This window comes from Barbus barbus, assembly GCF_936440315.1.
Source record: "Barbus barbus genome assembly, chromosome: 19".
In the NCBI taxonomy this organism is placed as follows: domain Eukaryota; kingdom Metazoa; phylum Chordata; class Actinopteri; order Cypriniformes; family Cyprinidae; genus Barbus; species Barbus barbus.
The window spans coordinates 27,317,109-27,335,843 of record NC_136747.1 but is presented as its reverse complement, the minus strand read 5'-3'; the positions used below and the strand labels follow the sequence as shown (position 1 = coordinate 27,335,843).

Genomic DNA, 18,735 nt, shown 5'->3' with positions numbered 1-18,735 from the left:
TAACTGAAACATCAGAAAAAGTTGCGAAAACTCCATCAATAAATAAATCAGAGAAATATACAAGGCCTTTGTTTTCCCATGAAGCATAAGCAGATCCTAGAGTTGAAGGAATAAATAAATGATTCTTGTAAATAGGGCCATAAAGAGAAGGAGCAGCGAGTTTAAAATGTTGTCTGAATTGCCTCCAGATCCTAAGAGAAGTGCATACTACTGGATTTGTGGTACACTTTGAGGGGGCAAATGGATAAAGGAGCACACACCAAGGCAGGGAGCAAAGATGAAGAACAGGACTGTGCTTCTAACTTACACCAATCTAAATGGGGAGAGTTGTACCAGTTATGAAATATTTGCTGCCCAGTAATAAATAAAAAAATTAGGCAGTGCTAGACCTCCATCTTTTTTATGTCTCTGAAGATAAGTCTTACTTAGCCTAGGAGATCTGCCCAGCCATATATAAGAAGAAATTGCCCCATCTAGCTGTTTAAAGAAGAACTTGGGTAAAAAAAACTGTGAGTGTCTGAAAAAGGAACAAAAACCTAGGTAAAATATTCATTTTAATTGATTGAATTCTACCAAATAAAGTGAGAGGCATCTTATCCAAATGTTGCTAATCTAATTTAACTTGTGTGAGCAATTTAGAAAAATTGTATTGATATAATAGATCAAAGGAATGTGAAATGTTTACTCCCAGGTAACAAAACTTTGTAGAGGATAACTGAAATGGCAACGCCCCAGCTGGAATGTGTTTAGCCAAATTATTAACTGGGAAACATTCACTTTTATATATTTTAAGCTTATATCCAGAAAAGGATCCAAAAGTGTTAAAAATATGCAACAAATCAGAGACCGAGCTGACCAGGTTTGAAATATCAAGCAGAAGGTCATCAGCATTGAGTGATACACGATGTTCTATCCCTCCCCTAGTGATACCCGAAAAGAGCAAGGAATTTTACAAAGCTATAGAAAGAGGTTCTATTGCTAAGGCAAACAATAATGGAGAAAGAGGACACCCTTGACGGGTGCCTCTAGAGAGGGGTAAAATATTGTGAACACAAAAAGTTAGTTCTAACACTGGCCACAGGTGCAGTGTACAGAAGACGTATCCATGAGATAAAAAAAGAGCCAAAACCAAATCTGTCTAGTATAGTGAATAAATAGCTCCACTCGACTTGGTCAAAAGCCTTTTCTGCATCCAATGAAATAATCCTCTCACTGGATGCAGAAGTGGATGGAGAAAAAATAATATTTAGGAGACATTGAATATGTTAAGATAATTGTCACCCTGATGAAACCAGTCTGATCTTCAGGGATTATTTTAGGAAGCCAGGGATCCAGACGGGAAGCCAGCAATTTAACATCTGAATTTAACAAACTAATAGGCCTCCAACTGCCACATTCAACAGGGTTCTTATCACGCTTAAGTATAAGCGAAATAGAAGTCTGAGTGAGAGTTAAGGGAAGAGAGCCATTGACTAAAGAATCATTGTACATGTCTAACAATAAAGGTGTTAGTTGTTTGGCAAACCTTTTATAAAAATCAATCGGAAAGCCGTCTGGACCTGCTGCCTTACCACTTTGCATAAACTCTTAAACCGTTGGAGACCGTTAATTCGGTCTCCAACTCAGTAATCCTGCCGCTATGGTCAGTGAGCGCCGTCTCCATTTCCGTCATAGTGGTGGTGTGTGAGGCCAAAGTGCTATGGATGCTCTTCAGAGATGTTTGTAAAGGGGATAAAAATTAGTTCAGCAAAGCTGTGAATTCATCTGACAAACTTCGCCTTGACTTCTTGAGCTCTGACACGAGCACTTCTACCGTTAAAGTAACAGGTGACGCTGCCATGTCAGATGCTTCATCGTCTTTACTTGAAGCTTCTTGGTTTTTAGCACAGCCAGGTTTAGTATTGTTGCCCATTTCTATATTAGTTCTGCTCCCTGAACACTAAAGACACTGTATCAAGTGCAAATTATAAGTAAAGACCTCTGCAGAAAGTACTAATTAAGTAAAAAAGTCAGAGCACAAACACCGCGCGACCTCTCACTACATCGTGAAACCGGAAGCCCTGAATCAAATTTTTTGAGGTGTATGTGTGGCAGTCAATCCCATTATGCTCCCTTCAAACTAGTTTTCTTTAAAATACAAATCTTGTGTAATCCCAGGCTATCTGTAATCAGAAGCACATTTAAAACTGGAATATAATTTAATTTCGTTCACATGTGTTTCATACACGCATAAACATTTCTGGATTACAATCAGCCATCAAAATGATAAATTTAATTATTACAGCTGCTGTGAGAAAAGGCTAGAAAAGATCCTCCACCTGCAGGATCCTCACGCGAGATAACCTACTAGCCAGGACAACTTCCTTATGTTTACAGATGTGACGTAATGACGCAGTGCCATGCTCGAATTTACCGCAAAAACCTACTCGTACCACTCAAACTACAAAACATTATAAGCTAACTGTTGTGAATCAGGTTAAAGTAAGGCGATAGTTTTGAACACTGGCTGGTTATGTACTTGCTCAAATATTAATTTCGGATCATTTTTAACCAAAAAAAGTTATGGACTGCAGCTTTCAGAAGTGTTAATTTACTTTATGTTTGATATAGTTAATATCACACAAGCAAGAATGCTGTTTTCCTGAATCTCAGCACATGAACGTGATCACAAATGTTATATTAATTTTATACAACATTTCAACAAACAAGAAGTTAATAGAGTGAGTTACAAGAAATATAGTTTTTTTTCAGTTTTTCAATGAAGTAGTTCCAAACAAAGAGCTATTGTACATCTCAGAACTGTTTCATTGCTGAATTAATCTGTTTTTGAATTAATTATGTGAGCCAATAATTCAGTGATCCATTCATTAAGATCACTGCTTAGATTCACTAGAAGTCACTTGCTTAGATTCTGTTTGAATCATTTTGAACGAATCGTTTGATTTAAGGATTCATTTAAACATTTATTGAGACATTCAATAAACGGTTGGCATTTGCTGCCACCAACTGTTTTTTTTTTTTTTCATTGTTTTATTTATCCATGACAGGCCTAAACCAGCCATAGTACTAGCACAAAAACACACAAAAAATATATATGATTTAATTATCGCCATCAACAAAAATCCCTCCCAAAATATTGAGATATAATTTTTGTCAATATCGCACACCCCTAAACAAGGGGCAGAATATAAGAAATTTGACAAACAGAGATTGTGTGCATGCATGTGTGTGGACTTGTTTAACCTTCATTGAATCTTTTGACATTGTCAGGACATTTCAAGCCCCACAAGGAAGACAGCTTATAAATCATAGTTCATTTCATTTTTTTTTATTATTAGAAATGTTTAAAAATTAGGCAAATTTTGTAGTAATTATGTAAAGTTAGCTACCCCCCCCCCCACACACACACACAAACATATATATATATATATATATATATATTTTTTTTTTTTACAATTTGACCACTGAATATCAGCACAGCTTGTATAAACTAGTAAAAGCCATATTCAGACCAACAGGATGACTGATAGTGTGATATTGCATAATTATTATCATTGAATTTATGGTATAATGAATTATTTAAATCTTTCAGTCACGACTCTTAATCTTTCATTCTGATCCAAAGCACATTCAAATCAAATCTGCTGAAGAGGTTTCAGTGTTTGAATGAAGGAAAAGCAATGCATGGAAACCAAACACTCCTGAATGAGATCTACACAGAGCTCTACATCACAGAGAGTGAAAGTGGAGAGATCAATAATGAGCATGAGGTGAGACAGATTGAGATACAATCCAGGAGAACAGCAACAGAGGACACGCCAATCAAATGTAATGACATATTTAGACCTTCACCTGGACAAGACAAAGCCATCAGAACTGTGCTGACAAAGGGAGTCGCTGGCATTGGAAAAACAGTCTCTGTGCAGAAGTTCATTGTTGACTGGGCTGAAGGGAAAGAGAATCAGGACATCCAGCTCATATTTCCACTTCCTTTCAGAGAGCTCAACTTGATGGACAAAACACTCAGTCTTTCAGATCTTCTTCATGGCTTTTTTCCTGAAACCAAAGAAATGGAAATTTCCAGTGATGAATATAAAGTGTTGTTTGTCTTTGATGGTCTGGATGAGTGTCGACTGACTCTTGATTTTCAGAGTGATGTGAGGTTGCGTAGTATAAGTGAATCAGCCTCAGTGGACATGCTGTTGATGAACCTCATTGTGGGGAATCTTCTTCCCTCTGCTCTCATCTGGATCACCTCCAGACCAGCAGCAGCTGATAGCATTCCCTCTGAGTGTGTACATCGAGTGACAGAAGTACGAGGCTTCAACGATAAACAGAAGGAGGATTACTTCAAGAAGAGAATCAGTGATTCAATTTTAGCCCATGACATTTTCTCACACCTGAAGTCATCAAGGAGCCTCCACATCATGTGCCACATCCCAGTGTTCTGCTGGATCTCAGCCTCTGTTCTAGAGAAGATGTTGAGTCGAGCAGAGCATAGAGAGATTCCCAAGACTCTCACTCAAATGTACACACACTTCCTGATCATTCAGACCAAGATCAAACATGGAAAGGACTATGAGAATAAAGCGAAGGATGAAGAAATGATTCTCAAACTAGGGAAACTGGCTTTTGAGCAGCTTGTTAAAGGCAAATTGATCTTCTATGAGGAAGACCTGAGAGAGTGTGGCATTAAAGTGAAAGATGCATTAGTGTACTCAGGATTGTGCACTCAGATCTTCAGAGAGGAGTGTGGCTTTGAACTCTTTAAGAGGAAAGTCTTCTGCTTTGTTCATCTGAGCATCCAGGAACATCTAGCAGCTCTATACGCACATCTATCCTGTACTAAGCAGAACAGAAATGTGTTTGACCAAATCACCAAACCAAATCTTTGGTCTAGGTTTTTAAACTGGTTGTTTCAACATGTTTCGTTATCTGAACTACATCAGAGAGCTGTGAATGAGGCTTTACAGAGTAAGAATGGACATCTGGACCTTTTCCTGCGTTTTCTTCTGGGTCTCTCATTGGAGTCCAGTCAGACTCTCTTACAAGAACTACTGATACAGACAGGAAGCTGCTCCTACAACAAAGAGGAAACGGTTCAGTACATCAAACAGAAGATCAGGGAGAATCGCTCTCCAGAGAGATCTATCAATCTGTTCCACTGTCTGAAAGAACTGGGTGATGATTCACTGATGCAGGAGATCCAAGGTTATTTCAGATCTGGAGAAATAAGAACAACCAAACTCTCCTCTTCACAGTGGTCAGCTCTGGTTTATGTGTTGCTGACATCAGAGCAGAAGATGGATGTTTTTGATCTAAAACAGTTTATTGGAGCCGAAAATACAGCAGATGAAGTTCTTTGGAAGCTGCTGCCTGTGGTTAAAGAATCCAGATCAGTTCAGTAAGTCACATTTACAACAATCATTACACTGACAAAACATGATCACATATATGATTTTAGCATGTGCTTTTTTTCCAAACCAACAAATGGGATTTTTATTTAAAATCCAATACCTTGCAGCAAGCAGGAGAGTGTTTGATATACACTTACAAAAGTGTTTGAGGATTTTGTGTGTCTGTGTGAGTTCAGTTGCCTCATGCATGTTTTTGTTCTCTACAGGTTGGGTAAGTGTGGTGTCACAGCTGAAGGTTGTGCTGCTCTGGCTTCAGCTCTGAGATCAAACCCCTCACACCTGAGAGAACTAGATCTGTCTAAAAATAAACTAGGAGTGTCAGGACTGAAGCTGCTCTCTGATGGCCTGAAGGATCCTCATTGTAAACTGGAAAAACTGCAGTAAGATATATGTATAAAAGTATAAATATCTCAACATCCTCCTTCACCTCCTAATGGGATTAATGAATGATGTACAATGAAATTAAATTAAAACTAATATTAATGTTTAAGCTCACTGTGTGAATTGCTTGAATGTGGACCTGTGTCAGAAGGTATTCTATGTTTTTGTCCTAACTGTTGCAGAACATACTAAATGTATGTTTGCATAGCATTGCAAAGAGTAACTCCACACCAAAATTACAATTTTGTAATTAATTACTTAGCCCCATGTCGTTCCAAACCTGTAAAAGCTTAATTCGTCTTCGGAACACAATTTAAGATATTTTGGATTAAAATCGGGAGGCTTGTGACTAGGGATGGGTACCGAAACTCGGTATTAAATCGGTCTCGGGGCTAAATTATAAAAGACCGGAGTATCGATAAGCTCTGACGTTATCGGTACTTCTGTCGGTATTGGAGAAATTAAGAAAACACACACACATTTATTGTTTCTCTCTCTCTCTCTCTCTCTCTCTCTCTCTCTATATATATATATATATGTGTGTATATGTCGCCAGCTGTTTTTATGTGCAATAATATTCAAACATTTGTCTATGATGCATTTTTGCTATGCGCAAGTCAGAAGCCAGATCGCGCTCACGCGGAGCTTCAGCACACGCAACATGAATGTCCTGTTTAATTATGATAGAAGAGAGAACCAACTATTCAAACATCTGCTCACACTTTAGGCCTGTGGCTGTTATATTAAGCTAAGTATATATTTTTTTTTTTTCGATTTTGGCTTCCAAGGATTATAGCCGCATTTCTTCTAGCACAACTCCCTTCCCTTCATAGCGGCGCGGATTCGTTCCTCCGAACCAAAACTTAACATCTGAATCAGCTCAATCAGTGATTGTTATAAAATGCCGTCTTTACTGTTGCTACATTGCAGGACATATTTGATAGTAAAACGTTGAAAGTACAATCTGCTCTTCCCCAGGCTGAAATGTGTGCGCGCGCATGTGACTGCGCGGCGGCGTGCTCCAAAACGGACAAGCACACTTTGAGCTTCGGGCGCGTCGAAATAACACACAAAAATATGCCAAAAAATACACACACAATGTGTCAAAATGGCCGGTTATGAGAGTCTTCACTTTTATGTTTTAAATGGACGAGAACAGTTGGGAGAAAATCCGATGCGTGTCAGTATATTGTCTTAAAGTGTCAGACTGGAGCTTGAGCCATCAATGTTAATCAAAGAACAAAATGCAAAGAGAAAATCACCCACAGCTCGTAATCTGAACAACGTTATAGCTTTAATAAACATAAATCTATCAGTACATACAGTGAAAACTAGGCAGTGCTCATTTACATTTGATTACTTTTGTAACTATTACTTACCTGAACATTAATATTAGTAGACCTTCATGGAAAAATGAAAGCACTGTTTATTTCATTTCGTTTGTCTTTGTTTTATTGTATTTGTCAGTTTGTTTTACTTTGTTTCTTTGTTCATGTTGTTACTGTATCTTATCTTATGTATATAAAACACTAAAAATACCTGCACACTGGTGCATTTACAAATTGATGAAGTGCAGGCATTTTTAGTGTTTTATATACATAAGATAAGATACTGTAAGAATATGAACAAAGAAACAAAGTAAAACAAAAAGTACCGATAAGAATACCGTTAAAGTACCGGATCGATAAGCAGTATCGATAAGAGTAGTAATACCGTTAAAACCTTAACGATACCCATCCCTACTTGTGACTGTCCCATTGACTGCCAAGTAAATAACACTGTCAAGACCCAGAAAAGTATGAAAGACATCAAAATAGTTTATCTGCCATCAGTGGTTCAACTGTAATATTATGAAGCTACTAGAATACTTTTTGTTTACAAAGAAAACAAAAATAACAACTTTATTCAACAATTCATCTCCTCCGTGTCACTTCCACGTAACCGTAGTAACATTTTGGAGAGTATCCGCTGGACGCAAACTGCATATGCTGTTCTGTGTCAGCTGCGCCACACGGAAACATCTTCTACATTTATTTACGCTTTGATTTGAATGAAAACAGCGTATCCATGTGGTGGGTAGGTGGAACGCAAGAGAAGACAAATTGTTGAATAAAGCCTTTATTTTTGTTTTCTTTGCATACAAAAAGTATTCCCGTAGCTTCATAACGTTACGGTTGAACCACTGATAGCAGATGGACTATTATTACGTCTTTCATACTTTCCTGGGCCTTGACAGTGTTATTTACTTGGCAGTCAATGGCACAGTCACAAGCCTCCCGGTTTTCATCCAAAATATCTTAAATTGTGTTCCGAAGACAAATTAAGCTTTTATGGATTTGGAACGACATGGGTCATTCCATCCAGTGATAAATGACAAAATAACTGGCTATATGGTATATTTTGTTATTTTAACTTTTTTGTGCACTTGGATTATTATTAATTATCAATAGCAGTTATCCTGTTTATTTGAGCTGTATATCTTGAACTGAGAGAGTAAAGAATGTCATTGTTCTCTACAGGTTGAGTGATTGTGGAGTCATATATGAAGCTTGTGCTGTTCTGGCTTCAGCTCTGAGATCAAACCCCTCACACCTGAGAGAACTGGATCTAACTGGAAATACAATAAAAGTGGCAGGAGTGAATCTGCTCTCTGCTGTACTGAAGGATCCTCACTGTAATCTGGAGAAACTAAGGTAAATAATTTATCTGATGGTCACATTGTGACAGTAATAACTCTCTGACACTAACAGGGGTGGCTGGTCAATAGGGGGCGCTGGGTCGCCACCCCCATAAAGTTAGCCAGGGAAGAATCCTACTTCAACATGTTAAAGATAAGTTAAATATACAGGTCCTTCTCAAAAAATTAGCATATTGTGATAAAGTTCATTATTTTCTGTAATGTACTAATAAACATTAGACTTTCATATATTTTAGATTCATTACAACACAACTGAAGTAGTTCAAGCCTTTTATTGTTTTAATATTGATGATTTTGGCATACAGCTCATGAAAACCCAAAATTCCTATCTCAAAAAATTAGCATATCATGAAAAGGTTCTCTAAACGAGCTATTAACCTAATCATCTGAATCAACTAATTAACTCTAAACACCTGCAAAAGATTCCTGAGGCTTTTAAAAACTCCCAGCCTGGTTTATTACTCAAAACCGCAATCATGGGTAAGACTGCCGACCTGACTGCTGTCCAGAAGGCCATCATTGACACCCTCAAGCAAGAGGGTAAGACACAGAAAGAAATTTCTGAACGAATAGGCTGTTCCCAGAGTGCTGTATCAAGGCACCTCAGTGGGAAGTCTGTGGGAAGGAAAAAGTGTGGCAGAAAACGCAGCACAACGAGAAGAGGTGACCGGACCCTGAGGAAGATTGTGGAGAAGGACCGATTCCAGACCTTGGGGGACCTGCGGAAGCAGTGGACTGAGTCTGGAGTAGAAACATCCAGAGGCACCGTGTACAGGCGTGTGCAGGAAATGGGCTACAGGTGCCGCATTCCCCAGGTCAAGCCACTTTTGAACCAGAAACAGCGGCAGAAGCGCCTGACCTGGGCTACAGAGAAGCAGCACTGGACTGTTGCTCAGTGGTCCAAAGTACTTTTTTCGGATGAAAGCGAATTTTGCATGTCATTCGGAAATCAAGGTGCCAGAGTCTCGAGGAAGACTGGGGAGAGGGAAATGCCAAAATGCCTGAAGTCCAGTGTCAAGTACTCACAGTCAGTGATGCTGGTGTTGGTCCACTGTGTTTTATCAAGGGCAGGGTCAATGCTGCTAGCTATCAGGAGATTTTGGAGCACTTCATGCTTCCATCTGCTGAAAAGCTTTATGGAGATGAAGATTTCATTTTTCAGCACGACCTGGCACCTGCTCACAGTGCCAAAACCACTGGTAAATTGTTTACTGACCATGGTATTACTGTGCTCAATTGGCCTGCCAACTCTCCTGACCTGAACCCCATAGAGAATCTGTGGGATATTGTGAAGAGAAAGTTGAGAGACGCAAGACCCAACACTCTGGATGAGCTTAAGGCCGCTATCGAAGCATCCTGGGCCTCCATAACACCTCAGCAGTGCCACAGGCTGATTGCCTCCATGCCACGCCGCATTGAAGCAGTCATTTCTGCAAAAGGATTCCCGACCAAGTATTGAGTGCATAAATGAACATAATGGCCATTCTTTTATTGGTCGGATGAAATATGCTAATTTTTTGAGATAGGAATTTTGGGTTTTCATGAGCTGTATGCCAAAATCATCAATATTAAAACAATAAAAGGCTTGAACTACTTCAGTTGTGTTGTAATGAATCTAAAATATATGAAAGTCTAATGTTTATCAGTGCATTACAGAAAATAATGAACTTTATCACAATATGCAAATTTTTTGAGAAGGACCTGTATATTGCAAAATAATAATGAAATTACATTATTTATTCATACCATTCAACTGGTAGTCATGTTAGCACCTATTAAAAATAAAATAAATCAAAGCTGTTCTTCGTTTGTTTTGTGTGTGCGGTGTGCTGGACAAATGGGTGTCTTTTAGTAGAGCTGCCCCTTAGTTGACTAACCATTAGTTGACCAGAAGAGGCTTGGTCGGCCAAAATTTTATTAGTCGCAGAAAATAAATAAATAAAAATCCACATTGGCGGATTTACGCAGATTGCTAATGACTGGTCTGTGTGGTAGTCAGGGCTGGAAATGGGGGGGACGGAGTCTGGGGAGTGAATTTCGAGGGGGGACAGTGTTTCATTTCCAACTGGTTAGGTTTATATGCAAATTAAAGTGATTTCTATATTCTATCCATTCAAAAGACTATGAAAAAGCTTTCACAGTTCTGTACATAAACCTAGCGCAATATTTGTGTCTATGGTTCGCTGCGCAATGCCGTCTTTTGTGATTGGGCATGATACCTGCAGACTGCATCCAAAAGAAATGCTTAACTATCACTACGCGTGCTGCTCTACTCTTCACAGAACAACAGATCATGAAATTACTAAGCAGACTGAAGGTTTTGTCATTCATTATAACAAGCTAAGTGTAGAGACGATGTATAGATTCATCATGCAGTGTAGAGAGCTTCATTAAGTAAAATGGACAATTTGTGAGATGCAAGACGAGTAACAGTTCTTTTATGATTATAAAGGGAGTTTGCAAATGTGAAACTGAATTTATACAACAGTTTTATACATTTTTTATTTTAAACAAAAGTTATATTAAGTGACTTACATTTTAGGAACACTGTTTGATTGTGCTCTATTTCGTCAAGGCAAGGCAAGTTTATTTATATAGCACATTTCATACACAGTGGTAATTCAAAGTGCTTTACATAAAAGGAAGTGAAATAGTCATTAAAAATAATAATAATCACAGCAATAAAGACAAGGAATTAATAATAATAATGATATTATATAAAAATTGATTTAAAATGAATTTAAAACAGTTAAGAATAGAAAATGATTATACATAAAATACAGTGCAATCAGTTCGGACATAGCACAGTGCTCATTCAACAAATGCACAGCTAAACAGATGAGTTTTGTGTCTGGATTTAAATGTGGCTAATGTTTTAGCACATCTGATCTCTTCTGGAAGCTGGTTCCAACTGCGGGCGGCATAATATCTAAAAGCGGACTCCCCTTGTTTTGTGTGAACCCTTGGTATTTCTAACTGACTCAATCCTAATGATCTGAATGGTCTGATCTGAGTGGTTTATATTCAGTGAGCATATCTGCAATGTATTTAGGTCCTAGGCCATTGAGTGATTTATAAACGAGTAAAAGAACTTTAAAATCAATCCTAAATGTAACTGGAAGCCAGTGTAAGGACCTGAGGACTGGTGTGATATGCTCAGATTTTCTGGTTCTAGTCAGAATCCTGACAGCAGCGTTCTGGATGAGCTGCAGCTGTCTAATGGTCTTCTTTGGAAGGCCGGTGAGAAGACCATTACAATAATCCACCCTGCTGGTGGATTTTGGCACATCCAACCGTTAATTTCATCAATGCATTGGCAGAGGGAGTCGATGGGGCTATAGTCATTTGGAGGTAAGGCTAGGTAAATCTGGGTATCATCAGCATAGCTGTGATTGGCAATTTGGTTCTTTCTCATTATTTGACTTAGTGGGAACATATAGGTAAGCTAAACAAGAGCGGTGAAAGAATTGAGCCTTGTGGGACTCCGCATGTCATGGACGTCCATTTAGACTTATGCTCTCCTATACTCACATAATAACCTCTCCCTTCTAAGTATGACCTGAACCATTTGAGTACAATCCCAGAAAGCCCGACCCAGTTTTCCAGTCTCTCTAGAAGTATGTTATGATCGACAGTGTCAAACGCAGCACTAAGATAGTAGTACCAGCACTGATATTTTGCCAGAATCAGAATTAATGTGAATATCATTTATTATCTTAATGAGTGCTGTCTCTGTGCTGTGAAAAGACTGAAAATTGTCCAGCTATCCATTTGAGTTTAAGTTGTTGTTCAGCTGATTAAAAGCTACCTTTTCAATAATTGTACCTATAAAAGGAAGATCTGATATTGGTCTATAGTTGCTCACCATGGTGTTACCAAGATTAAGCTTTTTCAGAAGGAGCTTAACAACTGCATTTTTCAGGGAGTTTGGAAAAGTCCCAGATAGGGATGGGCGATATGAAGTTTTGATGAAGTTTTTACCAAAAAAAAATGAAGTTTTTACCAAAAGAACAAAACCCTGTTTAAGTTGTGCGTTTAGGTCTGTATTTTACTGCATTAACGTGCTTTAATCGCTATGTTTATCCACCACATATGACTGATATGAGGGGTGCACCTATAGTAAAAATATATTTTCATTCGACTGTATTTCATATTTTGAAATGAGATATCAAAGACTGCCCAAAGACTTTTTTAATTTATGTCAACAGTAAGTATTTTGTAGAAAGATGGAGGCCTGTCTGAAAAGTAAATACACTCACTTAGTCTAAACACAGCGATGATTTTTGGATTTATAAGGGCTAGATTTATGACGTCAGGACGCTTCAGCGCTGTGTCACGTCCGTAACGTTTTAAAGATTAAGTTTATTTCATATAGTAATTATTAATGCAATTAACTTGAAACTTTCTGTACAAAGCCAACTTATGGCCATGCTAATTATGATCAACAGCTCATCTCCATTAATTGCTCTTATTAACCATAATAATGCATTACGGACGCTTCATATTAAATCAGATGCATACTGGCACACGTTTACCACGTTGCTGATGACTGAAAGCCTGTGATCTGTTTCAGGCTTTCCATATCATAACATTTTAGAAATTAATTAATTGTAATATCTCAGAAATTGCATATTTAACGAGAACATCGCGGAGATTTAGACTGCTTTGCTGTTTGGGTCAGAAATGCACAGGCGGACTGAAGGAAAAATCGCCAAAACTATTTTAAATGTCATATAATGTTCATTGTTAATATTATTATCTTGTTTAAACTTTTTATGTGTTTCAAACAAACTTGTGTCACTATCTGCGTTGCATTCATGCAGAGAGCAAGATTTAGCGTGTTCGGCACGCGCATGCTGAGTGCGACGCTCAAGAGATGTGGGCTACATCATTCTTATTTGTCTAAATATTTTTTTTCTTCATTACAAATCTTGTTTGGTTTTATTTTGTATCATTGCATGTTAAAAATAATTCACTATGTTATGCAGATGCAAAATGCTAGACTGCGAATAAGATTAGCTACAGTTTCACATTTTATAAATATTTGAACAATATATTCAGCATATTTAACAACCTGTTTTGTATCGTTATTTAATGCATGAGCGATTTATTAAAACAAGTTTATGAGGCTATTCTCTAGAGTCTATACTATTATTCATATTCAAGTGTTTGTGCGGAAAAGAATGCGTATGCATGACAGTGAGGTGCTCGCGCGAATCACTTGCATTTTTTCCTGATAATGAAACAACTTAAAATAATAATAATAAAAAAAATAAAACTTAAAATTGGGGCTCCTCACATACATGAGAAATATATCTCAAGGCTCTACGCTTACTTTTCTTTTTAGGAGCACTTGTGCTCCTAATTTAAAATATTTAGGAGCACGGTCAAAAATTTAGCAGCACCTTCAAATCAATAATCAAAAATTCTGATCAAAAATTAACCTTCCCATTATGAGGTGATATTTGACTTAAAGTGATTTACAGGGAATTTTGTTTTTACCTTTGTAATGGCATTTTTCTAACTTTATTAAAAGTATGGCATCTCTTATGTCAAATTCAAATTGGACGTGTTTCCACTCTTTGTAACCACCGTTTTTCTGCAAACTTTGCATATTACGGTAGTTTGCTGCTCATCTGATTTTCTGTAACCAAACCAGTTTCAAATTGTGGAGGTAGCTCCTCGCTTAACAACAAGCTCCTCCTCAGCCTCACGTCCGCCTTCCGCCATGCTTGTTTTCACTCCGCACGTGAACAGTGAATCGGGCGCGCACAAAACTACATCATCAACTAGACTTATCGTTATTATCGTGAGGAGACAAATTTTTATCGTGAGGAGAATTTTCAACGGTATATCGCAAACGATAAGATATCGCCCATCCCTAGTCCCAGAAAGAAGTGAGGCGTTCACCACTTCTACGAGATCTTCTTCTAAAGAGTTATGCACACTTTTAAAAAAAGATGTGGGAAGTGTGTCAAGATAGCAGGTTGACGATTTAAGGTGCTGTACTATTTCTTCCAAAATTTTGCTATCAATTGCTTCAAAAACAGACATAGTCACTTCTTTTTGAAATTGCGGTCGAATCTGTGTGACCTCTGCATAACTGGAAGACGTGCCATTCTCCTTTCTGATATAATTGATCTTCTCAGAAAAGAAGGAAGCAAACTCGCATTTGCTGTCGGAGAGCATTTCACTGGGAATCTGACTTGGGGGGGGGGGGTTTGTCAGTCTCTCCACAGTTGCAAAAAGAGTGTGAGTGTTGTTAAAGTTACTGTTTATAAGGTTTGAGAAGAAGGTCTGTCTAGCTGTGGCTAGTTCCACATTGAAAGCATGAAGGCTGTCTTCATAGATGCTATAGTGAATTTCGAGTTTCGTCTTCCACCACATCAGCTCAGCTTTTCTGCATTGTCTTTTCATACTCTGAACTGATGTTGATTTTCTCCAAGATCATTTTTTCTGCCAGTCTTCTTGCTTACCTTTACCAGAGCAATATCATCAATCAATATCATCATTCTTAACTTTTGAGTTAAATGAATCCAGGAGAAGATCAACAAAGTCTGCAGAAATGCTTGGTGTTAAAGGTATAGCCTTCATAAATAGCACACTAGTGTTCTCGTTAATGCATCTCTTTCTGACAGATACAGATCTAGATTCAGTGGTAACAGAGATCAATATATCAAAGAAAATACAGAAGTGATCAGATAGTGCTACATCCTTAATAACAATGGATGAAATGTTTAAAACTTCTACTGATGAGTAAATCTAGAGTGTGTCCGCGATTGTGTGTGGGTCCATGCACATGCTGACTCAGGTCAAAAGTGTTTAAAACAGTTATAATTTCTTTTGTAGTTTTGATTTCTGCATTATCTATGTGAAAATTAAAATCCCCTGCAATAGCAAAACAGTCAAACTCTGAGGAAATCATTGATAACAGTTCGGTGAACTCTTCAACAAAGGCTGGAGAGTGTTTTGGAGGCCTGTAAATAATGATAATCAGGGTGCGTGGAGCACTTTTCAGCACACTACCTAGGTATTCAAAAGACAAATACTGAGCAAATGACACTTGTTTGCATTGATAAACATCTTTAAATAGAGCAGCTACACCTCCACCTCTCCTAACATTCCTGCAGACACTTGTAAAATTAAAGTTAGGAGGGGCTGTTTCATTGAGGACTGTTGCACTGCAGCTGTCTTCTAGCCATGTTTCATTTAGAAACATAAAATCCAGGTTATTTGTGGTTAGTAAATCATTGATCAGAAATTATTTATTTTTTTAGTGAGCGAATGTTTAAAAATGCTAACTTGATGGAATTAAATTTTGTCTCTACAGCAGTCTTGGATTGATGCATTATAGGCCGCAGGTTAGATGGGTCAGCCGTATGGCTTGAGAAGGCCTTAGACTTTCTATCACGTGATAAAAACAGAAATAAGGAAAGCTACAAGCACACTGGGTTCCCGCTTGTTCTGTAAACATTTGTGAAAGTTGCTGCTAACATAGCGGGCACCCGACACATATCACTGAGAGCTGTTATCAGTTGTTTTTGGTTCACCTACAGTCAATGGAGGAGGGTTTGGGCCCTGGCGTTGTGGAAGCAGTCGGAGAGCTCTCACAGGAGGAGGAGGGAGAGCTGGGTCTACAGGCTTTGGTGGTTGTGGAGCCCGCCATTTTTTAGTTGATATCTGTGGGCTTGCAGCGAAAGAGTGGACGATTTTGGTCGCAGCATACATCAGTTCCACCATTTTCTGTGAGAAGCTTAGAAGTGGAGATGCTGGAGAGAGGGATAATGTGTCTGGTGAGATGGGCTCTGGCTCTGGTGTTACCGGTGGCTGTGATATGTTGTCCTGGCTTCCCTGGCTGTTTTCCAAAAAGTCGTCCTTGGGTGCTGAGTCTTGGAGCTGTTGTAGTACGTCACAATCTGTTTGTGATGAGCTCTGTGGGCAGGGCTCAGCTGGGATAGTTTCTATGAGCAGAGTTTGTTTTGGCTGCGTGGCGTTATCAATGTCCTTGTGGGATGTGTCAAGTCAACCACATGATGACTCGGAAGTTGATATGAAGTCCTGTGGTCACTCATATTCTGTCCAGGTGTGTGTGTGCCATTCAGGCCGAGTGGATTGGCACACACTACTGAAGGATGACAAAGGGAGAAATAGATATTGTCCTTTAGCACTCTTACACCGAGTCTGTTTGGGTGGAGGCCATCCAGTTTAAACAGTTGTCTGTGGCCCCAGAAAAGATTAAAGTTGTCAACGAAGTTGACTACTTTTATACTGCAGGTTCTTTGTAACCATGTATTCAGCCCAAGCAGCCGTGAAAACATGTTAGTTCCCCTTGGTGGGAATGGTCCACTGATGAATGACTGAACTTTAAGTCTTTGAAGTGTTTCAAAGAGTTCACTGTAATCCTTCTTAAGGAGTTCTGACTGCTCTTTCCGAATATCATTCTTCCCCACATGGATGATAATTCGATTTGCAGTCTTGTGCTTCATTAGAATGTTCCGAAGTTCCCTGTTCACATCAGAGACGGTTGATTGAGGAAAGCAGCATGTAGTTGTAGTCCTGCTACTGATGTTTCTGATGATAGAGTCGCCCACTATCAGAGTCCTGGGCTCGGCTGCGCTCTGAGCTGAACGCTGCTGTCTGCTCGACCTTGAGAGCCTGCTAGTAGCAATGTTAGCTGCTTGCTGATACAATCTATGTTCACCTCACCCACATTCATTAATGCTTCAAATCTGTTCTCAAGATGTATAGGGGGTTGGTAGAATACCAGTGTTTGCAAGCATTGTCATAGCCGTATCTGGGGTAGAGGATGCTACGGCAGCAATACAAGATACTCGTGACAATCTGATGTCTCGAGTGCCTTTGGGTCTCGCTCCCTGTTTGTGCCATTGATTAGTCTGTCGATCAGTTTCAGCTTGTCCCTTAGTCTATCGATCAGTTTCAGCTTGTTCCTCTACACTTGGTATAAACTGTTGAGATTCACTAGATTCACAGGACTCACCGGCTATATGCTGAGGGGGTCCGTGATGACGATCTGCTGTGTGTTCCACTTGGTTTGGATGTCTAGCAAGTAACTTTGTTTCAAGAACCACAATCCTTTAGAAGTCTGTGGCAGTTCATGCAGCAAGTACATTCCACAAAAGGCATTTTCTTTCCTGTCTGTTAGAATGATGGCAGCTGTGTTTTCCTGTCTCTGGAATGTAAGCTGCTGGCAGTGGGAAGAGTATTCCAGTCCCAAAAAACTTTGTTGTTTGAGCACTGTTCTGATCTGCTGAAGTTAAAGTCTTAGAAAAATCTGAGAAAAGTACATAAACAGGGAGCAAAGCGCAGAGCAGTAAGCAAGAACAGTAGCGAAGCTGGAAGCGATAGTTAACTAAAATAATTCTTTATTTTAAAAATAAAATAAAGTCAACTAAAATAATTCCAAACAACATCACAGCTGAGCCGTTCTCCAAGCAAACACAGCTGTGTTTCATTTATGAATGAATCTGCATTTTTGAACAAATCTAGTGAGTCAATTATTCAATGACCCATTCATAAAGAGAGTCACTTACTTCGTTCCTAAATAACTCAGCCGTTTGAATTAATCTATTGAATAAATGATTCAGTGACAAAGACAGTGACTTACATCCACCTACTGGCGTTTCAGTTTCATTTTTAAAGTATAAATTGAGTCATTTAAATCGTTTTACATTTCTATATTCAAAAATGTATATTTAAAACATTAATCTCATAGTATTGTTATTATGAAATGCATTAAGGCCACCTGAGTCTTGTTAAAAATCTGTAAATAATGCTTAATGCCACATTTGTGCTCTTCTGTGACATGATAATTGTTGATGCTGATTTCATTTGACTTGTAACTTATTCTTCCTAATTGTATCTTGTTATTTTAATTGAATTTATTGTTTAATTAAAATTTTCGATAAAAGTTTATAAATCAAAATATTTTGGCACAAAAAAATGACAAATTAAAAAAAAAGTTAGAGGCATTACAAGGGTAAAAAAAAAAAAAAAAACTTGAAGGTGTCAAATATTGCCTTATAATGTGAAGATTACTTTCTGTCAGTGATCAGAAGATGTTCCTATTTATTTTTTTATTTTTTATTTTTTTAAGTAGGAGCACAAGTGCTCCTAAAATGTAAGCGGTGTAGAATCCTTAAGAATGTAATATTACATTTTAAAAACTAATTGCAAATGGTTATACAAAATGTGAACTATTAAATATAATATACAAATCAT

The 18,735-nt window shown here is 38.2% G+C and overlaps 1 protein-coding gene across 3 annotated transcripts in view; it reads left to right on the top strand.

Moving 5' to 3' along the window:
• Window positions 1-18,735, top strand: part of LOC306885622 (NACHT, LRR and PYD domains-containing protein 12-like) — a 79,615-nt gene that overhangs the window by 25,664 nt on the left and 35,216 nt on the right. For all 3 annotated transcript variants that reach the window (XM_079442271.1, XM_079442272.1, XM_079442273.1), the window contains exons 8-10: window positions 3,626-5,404; window positions 5,624-5,797; window positions 8,318-8,491. In XM_079442271.1, coding sequence (XP_079298397.1) covers window positions 3,626-5,404; window positions 5,624-5,797; window positions 8,318-8,491 — 2,127 coding nt within the window. The remainder of the gene's footprint in view (window positions 1-3,625; window positions 5,405-5,623; window positions 5,798-8,317; window positions 8,492-18,735) is intronic.